Below are 18,507 nucleotides of genomic sequence, written 5' to 3'. Positions count from 1 at the left end.
GATAACACTGACAAAGTTTGATATCAAGGTGTTTATTGGGTCATAAGTATGAATGTTTTAAAAGTTTGGTATGCATTTTCTGGCTGAAGCATTTTTGTTATTGTTGCAGAGACATGACTCATTGTCCAGTGTGCCTAGTAGTTCTTCTTCAAGGAAAAATTCTCAGGGCAGTAACAGAAGCCTGGGTAAGGAATGCTGTATCCACTTTTTACTGTTCTGCAGGTTATTTGTACTCAGTAATAGTTTGACAGTGTTATAATTGGATAAAGACAGAAAGTGTTTTATATATTCTATATGCTTGTTATTGAACCTATGTTGACAATAGTGTCACAAACTCAGATCAGATAGATCATAGCAAGAATGAATTTTTTTTAAAGTAAGCTATTACATATCTTTTATTTGATACACACACACACAAGATTGGGGGTTAGGTTTTTTTTTTTTTTCTTTTTCATTCATTTATACAGGGTTTCTTTGTACAGCCTTAGCTGTCCTATAGACAAGGCTGGCCTCAAACTCACAGAGATCCATTTGCCTTTGCCTCCTGAATACTGGGATTAAAGGTGTGCACCACTACTACCTGGCTTATTTGTGTTTTAAAGTATATAGGTTAAGGAACTTTCAGAAACACATAGACCTTATAATTGCTGTTTGCAAAAGTTTGTGGAGTTTTAACTCAATCCTTCACATTGCAATTTTGTTAAATTCCTAAACTACATGTATTCTTAGTATATTTTTTTTAGAGTTTCACCAAAAAAAAGATAAAAGTGTGATTTTTGTCTTACTACTTTGGAAAGTTAAAAAAGTAAATATATCAGTTTTTGTCAAGTATGGTGGTACATGCTTTAGAGGCAAAGACAGGCAGATCTGGGTAAGTTCAAGGTCAGCTTGATGTACATAATGAGTTCCAGGATAGGCAGAGCTATCCTGATTGTAAGATCTTGTCTCAAAAATTATATATATATATATATATATATATATATATATATATATATACACATATATATATGTATATATATATGTGTGTGTGTATACATATATATATATATGTGTATGTATATACATACATACATATTGGCTTGTATAAATGAGCTTAATTGGAATTAGAAGATTGCATGGAATTTATATTTTTTTATCCTTTATAATTCAGATACAATTACCCTGTCAGGAGATGAAAGAGACTTGGGGAGATTGAATGTGAAATTGTTTTATAATTCTTCAGCAGAACAGATCTGGATCACAGTTTTGCAGGTAAAATTAGTGTACTTAATACTGATTTTTTATTATTGAATATTTGTAACCTATAAATATCTAGTGTTGCTTCTTCTTGGAGAAGGGGGTCTAATAGCACAGGAAACCACTCCAATGATTAACAAGTGGAATTTCATAAAATGTGAAAGTTTCTGAACAGCAAAGGAAACTATCAGCAGAGTGAATGGACAGCCTACATGGGAGCAAGTCTCTGCCAGTTATACTTTAGACAAGGAGTTAATATCTTGAATATATAAAGAAATGAAAATATTAAACAACAAAACCCCTAAACTGCCAATCAATAAAGTGACTACAAAGAACTGATCAGATAGTCCTTTGAAAGAAGGAATACAAACGGGTAGCAAATTCTTAAGTAATATTCAGTATCCTCAACCATCAAGGAAATGGCTATCATCAAAAGCAAATGACAACAAATACCAGTGAGGATGTGGGGGAAAAGGAACCTTTTGTGGGAGTGTAAACTGGTGTAGCCACTATGGAAATCGTTGTAGAGATGTCTCAAAAATAAAGCTACCATATGACTCAGCTCCAGGCATGTACACAAAGGAGTATAAATCTCACTACAGATGTACTTGTATATTCATGTTTATTGCTTTTCTATTCGCAATAGCAAGGAAATTAAAATCACCCTAAATGTCTGGCAGCATAAGAATTGATTATAAAAATATGATACATATACATAATGGAATTTTATTTAGCCATGTAAATGTGAAAATTTCAGGAAAATAGATAGATCTGAAAATTAATTAGATAAAAAAGACTCAGAAGATAAACAGCATGCTCTCTTTCACATGTGGGCCCTGCTTTTAATTTTTATATTTGTACTCATATGGACATGTGGGAAATTAGAAAGAGGACCATAAAGGGGGTGTTCATGGATTTTTTAAAAATGAATTGTTATGGAAAAGAGGTTTTTTTATTTTCATTTTCTCATCTGTTATCCATCCATCAATCTCCATCCATCCATCCATGAATCCATCCAGCCATCCACCCACCCACCCACCCATTCATCCATCCATGAATTCATCTACCCACCCCCCACCCCCCACCCATCCACCCATCCATCCATCCATCCATCCATCCATCCATCCATCCACCCACCCACCCACCCACCCACCCACCCACCCATCCATCCATCCATCCATCCATCCATCCACCCATCCATCCATCCACTCAATAGTAAAGACAGTACAGGTCTCTGAGCAATGCATAGGTCTTCAGGCCCCCAGTACCCGAGATTGGTTTCATCTGCTCAGAGCATGGTGCCCCACCCTCAGCACTACTGCTATTTTGGAATGGACAAGAGACCATTAAGATGCTATTTAGATTATCTGAGGAAACAGACTCAGTCTTCCTGGGACACCCTCACCATTACACCACACGCAGAGGAGCCATGGAAGCCCGAGGGTAGAGAACAGTAGTTGCTTCTCTCTAGAACAAAGTCCCATTGTGTATGTGAGACCCAGCAACCAGAGAAACCCACGTGAAGAGACTTCTTCCACAGTCCAATCTGAAGCATATATTAATTCTGGAAAAGAGTTTTTAAGGATAAGGCTAATGGATGATAATGGAATACATGTTGCTTGAAACTAAAAGAGGACAACTGGGTACAAATGAGAGGTACAAAGGAGAAGAGTAGAGGAAGAGTAATATCTAAAAGGATACATGAAAATGTCATGATGGAAACTAGGAATCTAGTTAATGTCAACATAATTAACATGTATGAAACATGAAATCATAATATTCTAAAATTTGTTTAAAATTTTCATAAAAAATCATTAGCTCTAAAGAGCATGGTGGCATATACCTTTAATCCCGGTGCTGCGGAGGCAGAGGCAGGTGGATCTTTGAGGCCAGCCTGATCTACATACTGAGTCCCCAAAATCAGGCCTATGTCTATAGTCTCAAAAAACTTATTAACTCAATAAATACATCACCAATGTTTGTATTGTCAAAGTCCTTTGTAAAAACATAAATTATGCTTTCAATTTATTTTTGTTTTTAGTGCAGAGATGTAATTTGGCCCTCTAGTTATGGAGACACTCCCACAATTTCTATAAAAGGAATTTTAACTTTGTCCAAACCAGTGCATTTCAAATCTTCAGCTAAAGAAGGTTCCAATGTAAGTGGCTTTGTGTGTTTGCATTTTTCATTTTTCTTATATTTATCTCTTTTATTTATGCAAAATGTTAGAATAAGAAAGTGTTTTGTTTTGGAGAAGCTTGCTTTTAAAAGAAAATTTTAAATTCTAAGAGTATTTACTATTTCATTGTATGGTATTAAGATGAATTTTAGGAGGATACCATAATTACTAGAATACATAGAAGATTAATACTAGATAAGAAACTTTACTTTTCTTGCTTCCAACCCTCTCTGGCTTTGAAAAGTAGTTATAGAATTACATTTAATCTTGTTCCCAAAATCTTCCAATTATTACAACTAGAAGATTTATTTTCTTGAGTTTTATAGTTTTCACATGAATTTAAATACATGCCCATTTTTTGTCTTTTGATATAATTAAAAAGTTATTTTTATATGGAAATGAAAATATATTTAAAAATTCTTTATATTTACGTGTGTGTGTGTGTGTGTGTGTTTTGGTTTGTACACGTAATGTGGTGCACATTTTGACTAGAAGATTGCACCTGGAACTGGAGTTCACAGGTGAGTATAAGCCATCTACTGTGGGTGCTGAGACTTAAACACAGGTCCACTGTAAAAACAGTAAGCTGACTCTCCAGCCCTGAAAAGATAGCTTTTAAGAGAACGTATATCTTTAAAGTAATAGAATTAAAAAAAAATCATTTTAATTGTTACTATTGCAATACATATTGATATTGATATGATTAGGAAATATTTTATTTAAATTTTATATACAGTATATTCTAATCATGCTTTCTCCCTCCTTCAACTACTACTAGATCCTCTGAACCCACCCAATTCTGCAAGGAAATATTTTTTAATTACTCTAAAACAGTGGTTCTTGATATGTGGGTTGCAACTCCTTAGGGTTGCATGTCAGATATCCTAAATATCAGATATTTACATTGCAACTCATAACAGTAGCAAAATTACAGTTATGAAATAGCAACAAAATTTTATGTTGTGGGTCACCAAAACATGAGGGACTGTATTAAGGGGTTGCAGCATTAGGAAGGTTGAGAACCACTGCTCTAAAACATATATATCTATAGTTATTAATATAGCTATTTTACTTGGAATGACCTAAAATGTTGGTCATTTTGTACATAGTAGATAGAAAATTTAAATGTCTCTATGTGGAAATTATGCAACTAAGGATGAACAATTGCTGAAGTAAACAATTTTACTTTGATTTTCAAATAAAAGTTAACTTAGGAAAAGTTAGAAAAACACTTTTATCAATTTGTCATTTTCAAAATTTATTTTCATGCATCAGGTTGTTTGGGAGATCCCTATTATGAAAGATATGAAATGTATCAGCACACTTGTAGTATGTAAGATTATTAAATAGTTTATGTGCAATATTTTATTGGTATAGTTCTATACTTGATAATTTAAAAGAAGCAACTCAGTGGTTGGGAGGCCAACAGGAACATAATGTTATATGATGAGGTATTATTATTATGTGAGCTATAGTTTGGAGGTAAATCCATCATATTTGTTAGTTGACCAGATATAATGACTTTTCAAAAAGCTGCACTAAAGATGGAAAGAAGGAAATATATATCACAGAACAATCTAGTGTCCAGTCTCTTTTGAAGAGAGAATTAAAGTCTTTACGTGAACAGCTTAGATTCTAGATGCTTTGTAAACTTGTATATGAAACTCTTGAATTATTCTCATTAACTTCTGAAGAATTATGATGAGTAAGAAGAAAGGTGTGTTAGAAAGCCAAGAATGGGACAACAGTCTAATTTTCAAAAGGGGAAAGATGTATTTTGGTGAGGTTGTTGTTAACATTGATCTTAAACCCAAATTAATTATAAAAATAATTTATGAAGCTAAGGAAGGTAGTAAAACAAGATACATCCATTTTCATTTTTTAATGAAAATGTACTTGTAAACATATTCTAAATTCATTTTTAGGTATAAAACTTATTTTATAATGGCATACCAATCTTTTTAGTATTTATGTTTAATGTTTTCTTGTTTTGTAAGGTTATTGAATTTATGGAAACATTTGTATTTGCTATTAAACTACAAAATCTACAAACTGTGAGACTTGTATTTAAGATTCAAACCCAGACTCCCAGGAAGAAAACCATTGGAGAATGTTCTCTGTCACTCAGAACTCTTAGTACACAAGAAATGGATTACTCATTGGAAATAATACCACCTTCAAAAATTTCTGTAAGTGATAATAGTATCCAATACTAAACATAGTTCACACCTTTAAAATGGTTTAATGGATGACTTATTTGTTGGAGGTTAATTTTCACAATATAATATGTTGGAAGACCATGAAAGCTCTCAAGAACCAATGTCATTTTAAAATAATATTTTAGAAATAATTTATAAAAAATTAACATATCCATTTTCAGAGTCCAGAGTGCTAACCATTACACAATGGAACCATCATATCCATTTTCATTTATTTTCTCATTACACTTTCACTATTGACTATGTTTTTAAGCACTAAACCAAAAAATCAAATGGCAGAATTAGAAGTAGAAAAACAATTATTGTCATTCCAACTCATGTCCATTACCTATAGTTAGTCCTTGTTCATCACCTAGTATTTAGATTTTCTTTTTCTCTTACTTGCATGTTACACTGTATGTCTGTTTACATATATTATTGGCTAGGTTATGCATATGAGGAAGACCATGCAATTATTTTCTTTCCAGGAGTGTTGATCTTATTTAGTATTATAAATTATATGCCTATACATTTCCTGCAAATTTTGTAATTACATTTTTTTAGAGCTAGATGATATTGTGTTTTCTACACATATGAAATTTTCATACATTCATCTGTTGACAGACAACTAAGTTGATTCCATTTTTGTGATTTGTTGTATTTATTGACTTGTGTATGTTGAACCATGTCAGCATCTCTGGGAGAAAGCCAACTTGGTTATGGTGGATAATCTTTCTGAGGTATATCTGTATTCAGTTTACAAATATGTCACTGAGGATTTTTGAGTCTGTGTTCATCAAGGATATTGGATTTTCATTTTCTTTTGTGGTTGTGTTTTTACCTGGTTTTGTTACTATAGTAGTACTGGCTTCATAGAGCAAAATTGAAAGTAAAATTGAATTTAAGAATAATTGGCTGTAGTTCTTTATTGAAATTCATTAGAATTCTGCTATGGAACTATCTGGGACTGGTTGTGTTTTGTTTTTTAGTTGGAAGGCTTTTTATTACTATTTGAATCTTCTTGTTTAGGTTGTTGATCTCTTCTTGGTTTAGTTTTGGTAGTTTGGATGAATCAAAAAATTTATCTGTTTCTTTTACCTTTATATGTCTTAATGGATGAAGGTTTTGTTTTAAAGCATTCCTTTATAATATTCTGAATTTCTTTTTGTCTGTTATGATAGTTCCCTGTTCATTTCCGATTCTCTTAATTTGAATCATCTTTCTTTTGGTTAGTTGAATCAATGGTTTGTCAACTTTTCTTACTTTCAAAAAGAATCAGCTCTTAGATGCATTGATTCTTTGTGTTATTTTCTTTGTTTCTATTTCATTAATTTCTGCTTTGATTTTTATTATTTATTGCTATCTACTGAATTTGGGTTTGATTTGTTCTTGTTTCTCCAAATTTTTGAGTTGCATCATTAAGTCTTTCATTTTTGCTCTTTCTGATTTTTTTTTATATATAGAGCTGTAAATTTCCCTTGTAGAAGTACTTCAAATGTATCCCAGAGATTTTGTGGAATGTTTTCATTTTCATTTAGTTCCAGGAAAATTTTTATTTCTTTCTTGATTTTTTTCTTTGAATCCTTCATCATTCAATAATGAGCTGCTTAATCTCCATGAATTTATTTATTTGTTAGATGTTTGTTGTTAATTTAAAATTTTATTGCATTGTGGTCATAAAGAAAACATGGAGTCATTGCCATCTTTCTGACTTTCTAAGGAATTGTTTTGTATTTTTTCTTGATGGACTTCTTGTCCTTGATCATTAGTCAGATTAAGTATTTATTTGAGGTCTCATGTTTCTGTGCTCAGTACTGTAGATGAGACAGACTTTACCTGAATAACTGACTATTACAGAGATTTATGGCTTAGTTGTGGCTAAAATAGAAAATGTTCATACCATGCTTATGAGCACGTGCTCATGTTATCCCTGGAAATAGTGGAAACAGTGAAAGTTGCTTGAGTTCACGGAGCCAGCAGTTGAAGAATAGGTTTTGTTTTCAGAGCCAGCTCTTTGGGTTCTATTATGTATTTATTATTTTCACCCACACAAAAATATTCTCAAACATTAGCTTTCTCTAGTATTCTTTTACTTTTTCAGTTTTGACAATTCTAGGGAGCTAATAGTTTCCTTTAAAAAATGATACACTATTTAGAAGCAGAGCTCTTTCATAATTTTGTGCTCATTAAATATAGTCAATATATACATGCTAATTGATTAGAATTTCAAATTTTGGGATTTTTATGAAACCAACCACTTTAAATAGCTTTTCAAGATCTGAGCTAATGTTCTGGAATATAACTTATATTTGTGAAATAACTTTGGCAAGCAGAAGGTGTCAGGCCCACTGCCAAGATTTGCTGTGTTTTATGAGAGTGATTTCTGTAATAGTGTGACAATGATAAATTTTTGCCAATTCTAGGTATTCTCATCATAAATATTTAATCATAAATACAAAACTGTAATGAAAAGAATTGATAACATAATTTAATTACGGTTTCTTTTGTGTTTTGTAAACAGTTGTGTCTGTACCTTTTTTCTTCCTTTAGTGTTAGGTATTAAATTTAAGACCTTGCCTATGCCAGGCAAACACTCTGTCCTCAACTGTCCCCTCCACCCCCTTTTTTATTTCAACTTTAGAGTTAGGGTTTTTCTGTTTATTTATTTATTTTTTATGTTTTATTTATATTCTCTTATTTTACATATGGACCACAGTTTCCTCTTCCTCCCTCCCATCCCACCACCTCCCACTCCACAGGGAGGGTGGTGCCTTCCAGGAGGGAACAACAACATCTGTGAAGTCATTTGGAGTAGGGATGAGACCCTCCCTCCTGCCTCTAGGTTAAGGGAGTATCGCTCCATGGGGAATGTGCTCCCAAAGTCCTTTTGTGCTCCAGGGATACATCCTGGTTCTACTGTCAGAGGTCCCTTAGACTGCCCAAGCCTTCTAACTGAGACCCATGTTCAGGGGGTCTGAGTCGGTTCCATGCTGGCTTCCCAGCTGTCAGTCTGGGGGCCCATTAGCTTCTCCTTGTTGAGGTCAGCTGTCTCTGTAGCCTGGTCTTGTCCTCCCTCTCTGCATCTGGATGAGTTCTTAAGCTTAGTGTGCAAGTGCTTTTTTGGCCTAAGTTCATCAGATAATGTGGGTTTTTTGTTGTTTTGCGTCTTTATTTTACTGTTTGCCTCGCTTTTTTTTTTCTTTTGACCTTTTCCTTATTATCGATTACCTCATTTGACTAGCTTCTTTCTTGCCAGCTTTTCTTGGCTTACTTCCATTCAGAATAGAAATGCAACTCTTGAGTCCACAAATATGTTTATTGTAGTAATCCTTTGCCTTCTGACTTTGGTAGCAATTACACTGATTTTTAAAGTTAGACAAAAATTATTCTCTGTTACTTTAAAATCATATTTCAGCTGCTGGTGGAGGTCCCAACACTCAGGAGGTAGAGCGGGCAGATCTCTTGAGTTTGAGGTCAGCCTGGTCTACAGAGAAAGTTCCAATGATAGCTACAGCTACACAGAGAAACCCTGTCTCAAAAATCCAAAACCAACCAAACAAAACCCTATTTCATATGTTTTTAAAATAATTTGATTGGAATATTTTTAATTCTTTTGAAGGTGTGTTTCTTTAGGTTAAGCAGTTTCTCCAGTAATGCTTAGAAACTTAGTTTATATTTTAGGTCAAATTATCTTTTGTTATCAGTCATTTTCGAGTTCAGTATGTAGATAACCTCTTGTATTTTCAGAGTCAATGAAAGTGAATATTTTTTTTGGAATCCACAATCTTTATTCTCAAAACCTCTCATAACTTGTAATTTTTAGTGTCAGTATTGTGAACTACTAAATGACAATTTTTTTCCAATATAGGTTTGCCATTCAGAACTTGAACTGGGGACTTGTTTTCAAGCTGTAAATAGCAGGATTCAGCTGCAAATTCTTGAGGCACAGTACCTTCCAAGTTCATCAACACCTTTGACTTTGAGTAAGTGTATTAGTGGTTCAAAGCATACAATGTGAAGAGGTTCCGGTAGGGCAAGAATCAAGAGACCAGTATGTGTTAAGCACTGTTCCCTTCTCTGGATAAACAGCTGGAGACTGTGATATGTTGGTGGGCTGTGCTAAGTTCACCTGGCCACCCATAGAGCTGAAGATTTGAGATCAATCATATTTCAAGGGCTAAGAGTGTAAGAGAATTATCTAGACAAGAAAAAGTACTATAATTAAAAAGACTAAAAAAACATATAAAACTAAGCATTCAATTCAAGAAGTCAGAAAATAAATATTAGGAAAGCTGAAGTTGATAAAGACAAGTTAACAATAGACAAAATCAGAAGTTTTTTTTTTTCTTTAAAAGAACCGCAGGAAGTAGTTTGGAAAGAACGACGCCCAAATTCCCAAATATTGTGTATAAATGTTTGTTTTCATTTAATTGGACTTTGTTATATAAAATTAAATAAAAAATACTCTATATGCATAAAAAAATAATTAAAATAGGAAATTTTGTAAGAATATTGATAAAGCAAAGTGGAGAAAACATGATTGGTATTCTGAACAGTAATGATTATATAATTGTACATTCAAAGGAAACTTCTAAGCCAGAATAGAATGCTTGTAACCTTAAGGAGATGGAGAGGAGTCTGCTGGACAGTTTGTCCAGCCAATCAGAGAGTGACAAAATGACTAAGGAAGAGGATACCCAATGTTTTTACCTCTGGCCTCCACATGCATGTATATACACACCTACATGTATATGATAACCTACATACACAAATAAGATATTATCCTTTTTTTGTTTCATTATTGTTAACTTGACATAGAGAAACTTTTCAATTGATAACAATGCGTATTCAGTCAAGCCTGTGGAGAATTTTCTTAATTAGTAATTGATGTGGGAGGGAGAACCCAGCTTACTGTGGTAAGTGCCATCCCTGGACAGGTAGCCCTGGAGCAGTAGTTCTCAAGCTTCCCAATGTTGTGACCCTTAATACAATTCCTCATGTGGTGACCCCCACCATAAAATTATTTTTGTTGCTCCTTCATAACTTTAATTTTGCTACTTCTATGAATCAGAATGTAGGGGTTTTTTGTTTGTTTGTTTTGTTTTTTGTTTTTTTTTTTTGTTGATAGAAATTAACCAAAGGGATCATGACCCACAGGTTGAGAACTGCTTTCCTGTTGTGTATAAAAAAGCAGGCTAAGCAAGCCAGGGGAAACAAGCCAGTAAACAGTACTCTTCCATAGCCTCTGCCATTTCCTGCTTCCAGGATTCTGCCTTCAGGTTTCCACTTTGACTTCCTCAGTGATGGAGTATGACCTGAGAATTGTAAGCTGGAACAAACATTTTCCCTACCTAGTTACTTTGGTCATGGAGTTTTATCATACCCGAAGAGGCAGGTATATTTTAGTGCTTCATAGCACTAAGGCCAAGATCATTTTACTGATAGAATGTACCAAGCTTATGAAGAACTTGTAATTCCTGTTCAACATAAGCAATTCTGAAGCATGAAAATTTAATTTTATGGTGTTAGTGTACTCTTCTTGATAGTAAGAGAATGAATAGCTCATAAAAAGTAACTAAAAATTAATATCACATATATAGCTAGATGAAGAATTATAAATAAAAGTAAATAAACAAGATCCAAGTTAGAAAGATAAGTCAAGATGACATCTAGTTAATTCTTTTATTTTTATTAATTGATTTATTTTTTTTTTACTAACCTGATCAGTTTCCTCTTCTTTCATCCTCTCCTTCCAATCCCTCCCACAACTCCCCTCTTCCTCCTTTGTCTTCAGAAAAGAGCAGGCCTTCCATGTCTACCACCAGCCAGCCATGGCCTATCAAGTTGTAGTATGACTAGGCACCTTCTCTCCTATTAAGTAAGGCTGGATGAAGCAACCCAGTAGGAAGAAGGGGTCCTCAAATCAGGTAACAGAGTCAGAGACAGGCCCTGACCCCACTGTTAGGAGTCCCACAAGAAGACCAAGCTGCATAACTGTAGCATATGTGCAGATGGTCTAGGTCAGTACCCCGTAAGCTTTCTGATTGGTGGTTCAGTGCATGAGTGCCCCTATGAACCCAAGTTAGTTAATTCTGTGGGTTTTCTATGGTGTTCTTGGCCCCTCCCCCAGCTCCCATAATCCTTATTCTCCCTCTTCCACAGGATTCCCTGGGATCTGCCTAATGTTTGGCTATGGGTCTCTGCATCTGTTTTTATCAGTTGCTGGGTAAAGCCGCTCTCATGATAATTGGGTTGGACATCAGCGATCTATGAGTATAGAAAATTATCATTAGGAATCATTTCATTGACTTTTTATTCCCCAGTCATATTTGCTCCTATCTTAAGTCTCTGGGCTGTCCAGCCTCTGGATCCTACCTCTCCAGGCAATTCCAGGGATGGGCTTCCTCTCATATTCTGTGAAACAGAAACAGTAGTGGAAGTCTATACAGGGTTAGTATATAAATGGATGGCTTTATTTAAGCAAAACCATTACTCATGATTACTAATGATTGCCACTTTATAACCTGATAGATCTCATTCCTTATCGTGTGATTCCCCCTTCTGGCAGTTTCCTCTTGCCCTTCTTGCTGCCTTTTAGCTCCAGTTATATTTCTTGACTCCTCATAGTAGCCAGGCAACACTTGCTGCTCTTTAGTCATTGTGTATTGTTGTGGTTTAAGGCAAGATTTAATGCAGGGCAGCACAAAAGAAGGAGGTAAGGAGAGGAAGCTGATCTACCAGGGCCACAGAAGACACAGGAGCTGAACTGTGACCCTAAATGTCAGTTGAAGCAAATATTTAAGCACAAAATTTACAAATATTTGTTGCCAAGTTAGTTGTAATTTTCACCAGTAGGGATTTAGAGATTAGGGGCTTCCTTGAACGCTGGTTACATCAATGTCAACTGATCTACCATGCAAGCCTTTCAGTCCAACCAGACTAATTTGTTCTTTCTGTTGTTAGGATCAGCTACAATGTTTCTAGAGAACTGAAAATGCATAGTGGATATTTTATGGTTTAAGGATGAGGTGGGCCAACTATTGGAAATTTCCTAGTTCTCCTAGGGCTTGGGAACCTGAACTTTGTTTCACCCTTCAGGTAAAATGGAGTTTGGAATAAAAATGGCAGTACTTAAGATAAGGAGAATGTTACCTATTATCAACAGTATCACACTGAAAAGTGTGCTTAAGTGAAAAGATACAGTACTCATAATTTTATCCAGGGCAGTTCCCAAGTTGATTCTTCTCCAAATTCTTTAATGCCCCCTTCTCCCTTTTGGCTTAAATAACAGAACTTTATTTTCTCAAATCTCTATAGAGACTGAATAGTCCAATATTAAGAGCCAACAGAAAGGGTTTTGAAGGATTTTTACTTGTTTTACCCTAAAGTTCATAATTGTTATTTGGTTATAGTTTATACAAACTATTTTATCATTGTTGGAAATGCTAGATCTCAGATTTACTCAAGAACATTTATTTGTTTTATTCTTGTGCACATATATTGCTGGCATTACAAAGAAATTTACCTATGAAATTGTGAAATTAATGCCTCTATCTGTCCAGAGAATTAATACCTTTCTTGGTATAATTAATTTCAATGTGTTTTCCTTTGTTGCTGATTGTTATTCTGGTTGATGCCATTCAGAGCAGAGGAATATTAAATTCATTTGAGGCCATAGTAATTATTTATAAAGTGTGGTGAATGTTCTGTTTGTTCTATTGTCAATAACCCAGAATATCTATAAAATTGGTTATTTATATTTTACAACCTATATAGATAAACATCTTTAATAGTATTTCACACAAGAGTTTATAAACCATAGTTTCTTGTTTCCTAGGTTTTTTTGTGAAAGTGGGGATGTTTAGCTCAGGAGAGCTGATTTATAAAAAGAAGACACGCTTACTGAAGGCATCCAGTGGAAGAGTAAAATGGGGAGAAACTATGATTTTTCCACTTACACAGACTGAAAAAGAAATTGTTTTCCTTGTTAAACTTTATAGTCGAAGCTCTGTAAGAAGGAAACATTTTGTAGGCCAGGTTAGTAGGTGTTACTGAATTTCTTTATGGTATATTGCTATTGTTACTATGTAGTTAACTAGCAAAGGAAAGAAAATAAAATTAAGAATTAAGTACAAGAAGATTCTTCAAAATTCTAAATTAAAATTCAGTGTTGCATCAAAATCAAATTTTGTCAGATGTTTTGCTTTAATACAAATAGATAAAATTTCCGAGCATCCAGGCTGTTGCTGCTTCTCCTCCTCCTTCTCCTTCTCCTCTTTCTCCTCCTCCTCCATTGTCTTCGTCTTTGACTTCTTTGTCATCTTCTTCTTCATCTTCTTCTTCATCTTCTTCTTCCTCCTTCTCCTCCTCCTCTCTTCTGAGCTCTCAACTTTAAAATATAAGACCAAAAGAAGAGAGAACCCTAAATATATGTAGGCAGAATTTTTTTGTCAGGACCACTGTTTCATCAGCTACATCACTAATAACCACTCAGAGACTATATATTAATTATAAATGCTTGGCTGATAGATTAGGAGATTAGGCTTGTTTCTTTTTTTATTGTCTAGCTCGTAGAAGTTAACCAATTTCTATTAATGTGTATGCTGCCACATGGCTCATGGCTTGTTACTTCATGTCGTACACATCCTGCTCCCTCTGCATCTGGTTGGTGACTCCTCTGACTCTGTCCTTCTCAGTGTCCTCAGTCTGGTTTTCCCACCTAACCTTATCCTGTCCAGCTATTAGCCAGTCAGCTTATTTACAAAGTCAATGACAGCATAATTTACACAGTGTAAGAAGGACAATTCCACAGCAGATATGTAGATCAAACTTAAAGCTTTGAGTGTCACATTTATTTTATTCTGTTTCATCTTTTATTTTGTGTTTAAAATGAGCCTTTATATATTTTATTAACTTAATTATGGTAGATTTGAATTTCTAGAAAATGTTAGTTTTATCTATGTTTGTGATAATATTTAGATAGTCAGTTCTGCTGTCTGGATTAATTAAAATTTCTGAGAATGGCTATATAACAGTTGCCTTACTTGTCAATCCCAAAGAGTTTTTTAAACATTTTCTTTATTATGGTTTGTTATAGTTATTAGTTAGTTTTTATTTTAATTACAACTGTTATTGTCACATTTAAATCTTAAAGTCTTTAACTAGTGTAAAACCTTTCACTTGACAAAAAGCTGCTGTAACAGTTGATGTGAATTTTCAAAGATTAGGTTCAACTCTCATTTTCATATAAATAGACTGCTAATTTAAAATGTTGCAGTTTTATGTATTCTTATTTGGAAAGGAGTTTGAATTAAAGAACCAATATAAATTTAATTTGAGAGATGGTTAACAGGATAATAAATCTGGAATACTTCTTTGGTGGCCTCAGGTGTCAGTCACCGTGAGGGAATCCTATGTGAGCTAAGGTGCTCCCACATTATCAATCCAAATACTCAATTGTTATCTGTGTAAAATGTTGTTTGAAGGAAGTTTCTTTAGGCCAAGGTAGAAAAAGAATTGAAAACTAGTGATTTATTCAAATCTCTTAGAAGAATTATAAACTGTCTCAGGTAAGTTAATTTCAAGATGCATTTTCTAGTGTTATAGCCAAGACAAAGATTCAGGTTTTTAAATTGTCTGTCCACCTTGTCTCCATATTATTAACTCATTTTCATGTCTTGTATTTGCACAATACTACAATTTTTCTAAGATTATTCACATGTATTATCTATAGTTTTGTAAATTATGGGTACAATGAAATTATTATGGATTAAGAATGACTATTCACTAGATTTCAACTAAGGTTATAGTTTCATGTAATATAAAAGGTACTTAAGTTCACATTCCTTTCTAGGTTAAAATCATTGCCTTAATTTAGAAATCATAGCAAAAATGTTTTTGAGTAGTGAGGATCAATTTTAGTTGAGCTAGATTGGTTGAACAAGAAAGAATACTCACAGTGATGTTTTAATATTTCATTTTTAGATTTTTAATACTTAAGCTGGATTAGATCACATAATACAGAATGATTCAACAGGTTAAGTATTTTAATATTTAAGGGTCAAATCATCAAGAAACTTTTGAAAAAATGGAATGATTTATATTTAAAAATGTTAACCAGACTAGTCCATATCTTTTAACAATAAGAGTGATTGCTTAATGTCAGCTACTAATATTATGTCAAGTTGAATGATTGTCCTGTTCCTTTACAGCTCTGGGTAAGTGAAGACAGTAATAATGTTGAAGCAGTGAACCAATGGAAAGAGACAATTACAAACCCAGAAAAAGTTGTTATCAAGTGGCACAAGTTAAATCCATCTTGAAGATTTCAGGCATTAATTTAGTGAAGAAATGACAGTCTTTTAGAAGAAACATAATTTCAGTTTTCTAAACCTTGTAATGTATTTTGTCAGATATACAAAGTGAATGAAATGTTTTAAACTGGTGCCAAAACATATGATAAAATAAAGGGTATATTAGGCCAACTAAGTAAATAATAAAGTCTAGGAAAATATCAATGTTAGATAGATTTTCTGTATTGGTTTTGCTTTTGTTTTGTTTTTGTGCTTTGAAAATTTTATTATTCAAGTAAATAAATCCAAGTCTTTGAGCCTCTTAAGTAAACACAGAATGTGTAGAAACAATAAGAAACAACTGAGCAAGTAACTTCTAGAAGTCCTTTATCATTTCACAGGGTGCATGCATTTAATAGAGCTACATCTTCTCAGTGGCAAGGATTGCAGAACTACACACATGGCCATAATCTTTTTGTCATCTTGTGCTATTGGACTTCAGAATGTAGCACACCAATCCCTCTTAGTACTATTAGGTATTTACAAGACTTAATCACTTTTCCAGTGTTATTCATGATTGGTTAGATCTTGGTTACACTATTGTATCTTCATATGCATTTTTTTTTCAGAGCAAAAGTGAGCAGAACCACTTCTACTGTTTTTGTTTTTGTTTTTTGTCTTTTAATTTGAGGAAAGTTGGTAACCTGTGCTTATAATTTCTTTTTTCTTTTTTGGAAAAAATTTGTTTCACCTTACATAGCAACCCTAATTCCACCTTCCCTTCCTTCTGTCACACACACCTCCGCTCTTCTTACCGCCTATCTACTCAGATGGGATAAGGCCTTTCTTGGGGTGTTAACAATGTCTGGCATACCAAGTTGAGGAAGGACCAAGCTCCTCCCCCCATATCAAGACTGAGCAAGGTATCTCACCATAAGGAATGGACTCCAAAAAGCCAGTTCATGCACCCAGAATAAGCCATGGTCCCACTGCCACCCTCCCAACAAATCAAACCACATAACTGTCAACCACATTCAGAGGGCCTAATTCAGTTCCATGCAGGTTCCCCAGCTGTCAGTCCATAGTTTGTGAACTCCCACTAGCTCGGGTCAGCTGTATCTGTGGTTTTCCCATCATGATCTTGATGCCCCTTGTTTATATGATCCCTCTTCAGTCTCTTCAACTGAACTCCAGGAGCTCAGCACAGTCCATAAGGCATTGGTTAACCATTTATAAGCTGCTTATCTCCAGAAGAATTAGAGAATTATCAACATTTTTTTCAAGAATAAATAAGGCATGGAGATAGCAGGATGGTTCAGTGGGTAAAAGAGCTTGTCACCGCATCTAACAAGTTGAGTTTCTTCCCTGGAACTAAGCATGATGGAAGGAGAGAACTGATTAATTTGTCCTCTGAAATCCACATGTGCGCGCGCGCACACACACACACACACACATACACACACACACACACACACACACTATATATATATATATATATGTCTTTTTTATGTCTTAAAAATAATAAATGATGTTTATTTGAAAGCCAAAATATATACATTTTGCTGTCTTCCTCATTCTTATCCTTTATTTTCTTTGGAGTTAAAACAAAATATTTTATGTTTTGGCCAACTTAATGTAGCAGAATTAAATGAGCTTAAATAGTAAATTCAGTATTTTTGATCTTTACTTCTTTGTTTTAGTTTTCAATGTACATTACTTGTTTTGTAATCTACAATGTTAAGTATTTCCCATTTTTAATAACCATTCCTGGTAACAATGTATAGAATGTAAATATTTTTCTATTGCAGGATTTTTTTTCAAGTACATATTAGAATTTAGCATATGGAGATTATTTTTGCGTGGGTGGCCATAAGAGTTGTGGCTAAGACAAAACAATGTTTAGGAAGAAGCAAGCAACAGTTTCTAATCTTATAAATAGTGACTTTATTTTTGCCAATAAATAATGAGATATATTTCCTATCCTCCTCTCTCCCTCCCTTTCTACCTGCCTGCCTGCTTGTCTCTCTCTTTCTCTCTTTCTTTGTTCTACATATTTTAGGCCAGAGAAATACTTTGTTATAATGTAGGAATAACCCTTTAAATTCTAGTTCTTTATAGTCTAGATATTTAATTAGAATCTAAATTGAACTCTTATCTAGGTATCTCCTCAAGCTACAAATATTTACATTTTACATTCTCTTTGCTCCTGTTGCCTAGATTTTATGTTGTCAGTAGTATAAACCAGAATTCTTTGCCACTGTGAATTTTGAAATACTATTTTTAGACTTATGAAAAAAATTGGAGTACTGGTTAGTATTCTCATGGTCTTTCAGGAGAAGCCATCCTTTGTGATAGTGATATTATTTTGAACATTGAGACTTAAATTTTCTTTTACTTTGTTTAGTAGATTTTACTTTTTAAAGTTGATACAGTAATTTCCCACATACAACCTTCATTGTCAGCACAGGCACAGCTTCCTGCATTATCAACTTCCTACACCCAAATAAGACATTTGTCAGAATTGATCAGCCTATGTTGACATATCACAGGCTTTGCTATTTTTAAAACTGGAATTTTTATCTTCACCATTTCCTGTGTTATA

General features: G+C 33.9%; 1 protein-coding gene across 1 annotated transcript in view; it reads left to right on the top strand.

Moving 5' to 3' along the window:
• The window catches only part of Tc2n (tandem C2 domains, nuclear), a 28,871-nt gene extending 12,730 nt beyond the window's left edge, over positions 1 to 16,141 (top strand). Inside the window, exons 5-11 of the mRNA XM_051196480.1 lie at positions 110 to 185; positions 1,151 to 1,251; positions 3,278 to 3,394; positions 5,413 to 5,604; positions 9,482 to 9,596; positions 13,451 to 13,650; positions 15,825 to 16,141. Coding sequence (XP_051052437.1) covers positions 110 to 185; positions 1,151 to 1,251; positions 3,278 to 3,394; positions 5,413 to 5,604; positions 9,482 to 9,596; positions 13,451 to 13,650; positions 15,825 to 15,935 — 912 coding nt within the window. The 3' untranslated portion in view covers positions 15,936 to 16,141. The remainder of the gene's footprint in view (positions 1 to 109; positions 186 to 1,150; positions 1,252 to 3,277; positions 3,395 to 5,412; positions 5,605 to 9,481; positions 9,597 to 13,450; positions 13,651 to 15,824) is intronic.
• The last annotated feature ends 2,366 nt before the right edge of the window (positions 16,142 to 18,507 follow it).

This window comes from Phodopus roborovskii, unplaced genomic scaffold (genome assembly GCF_943737965.1).
Source record: "Phodopus roborovskii unplaced genomic scaffold, PHOROB, whole genome shotgun sequence".
NCBI classification, from domain to species: domain Eukaryota; kingdom Metazoa; phylum Chordata; class Mammalia; order Rodentia; family Cricetidae; genus Phodopus; species Phodopus roborovskii.
Note: the sequence above shows the minus strand (reverse complement) of the source record. Positions and strands in the feature narration are given on the sequence as shown.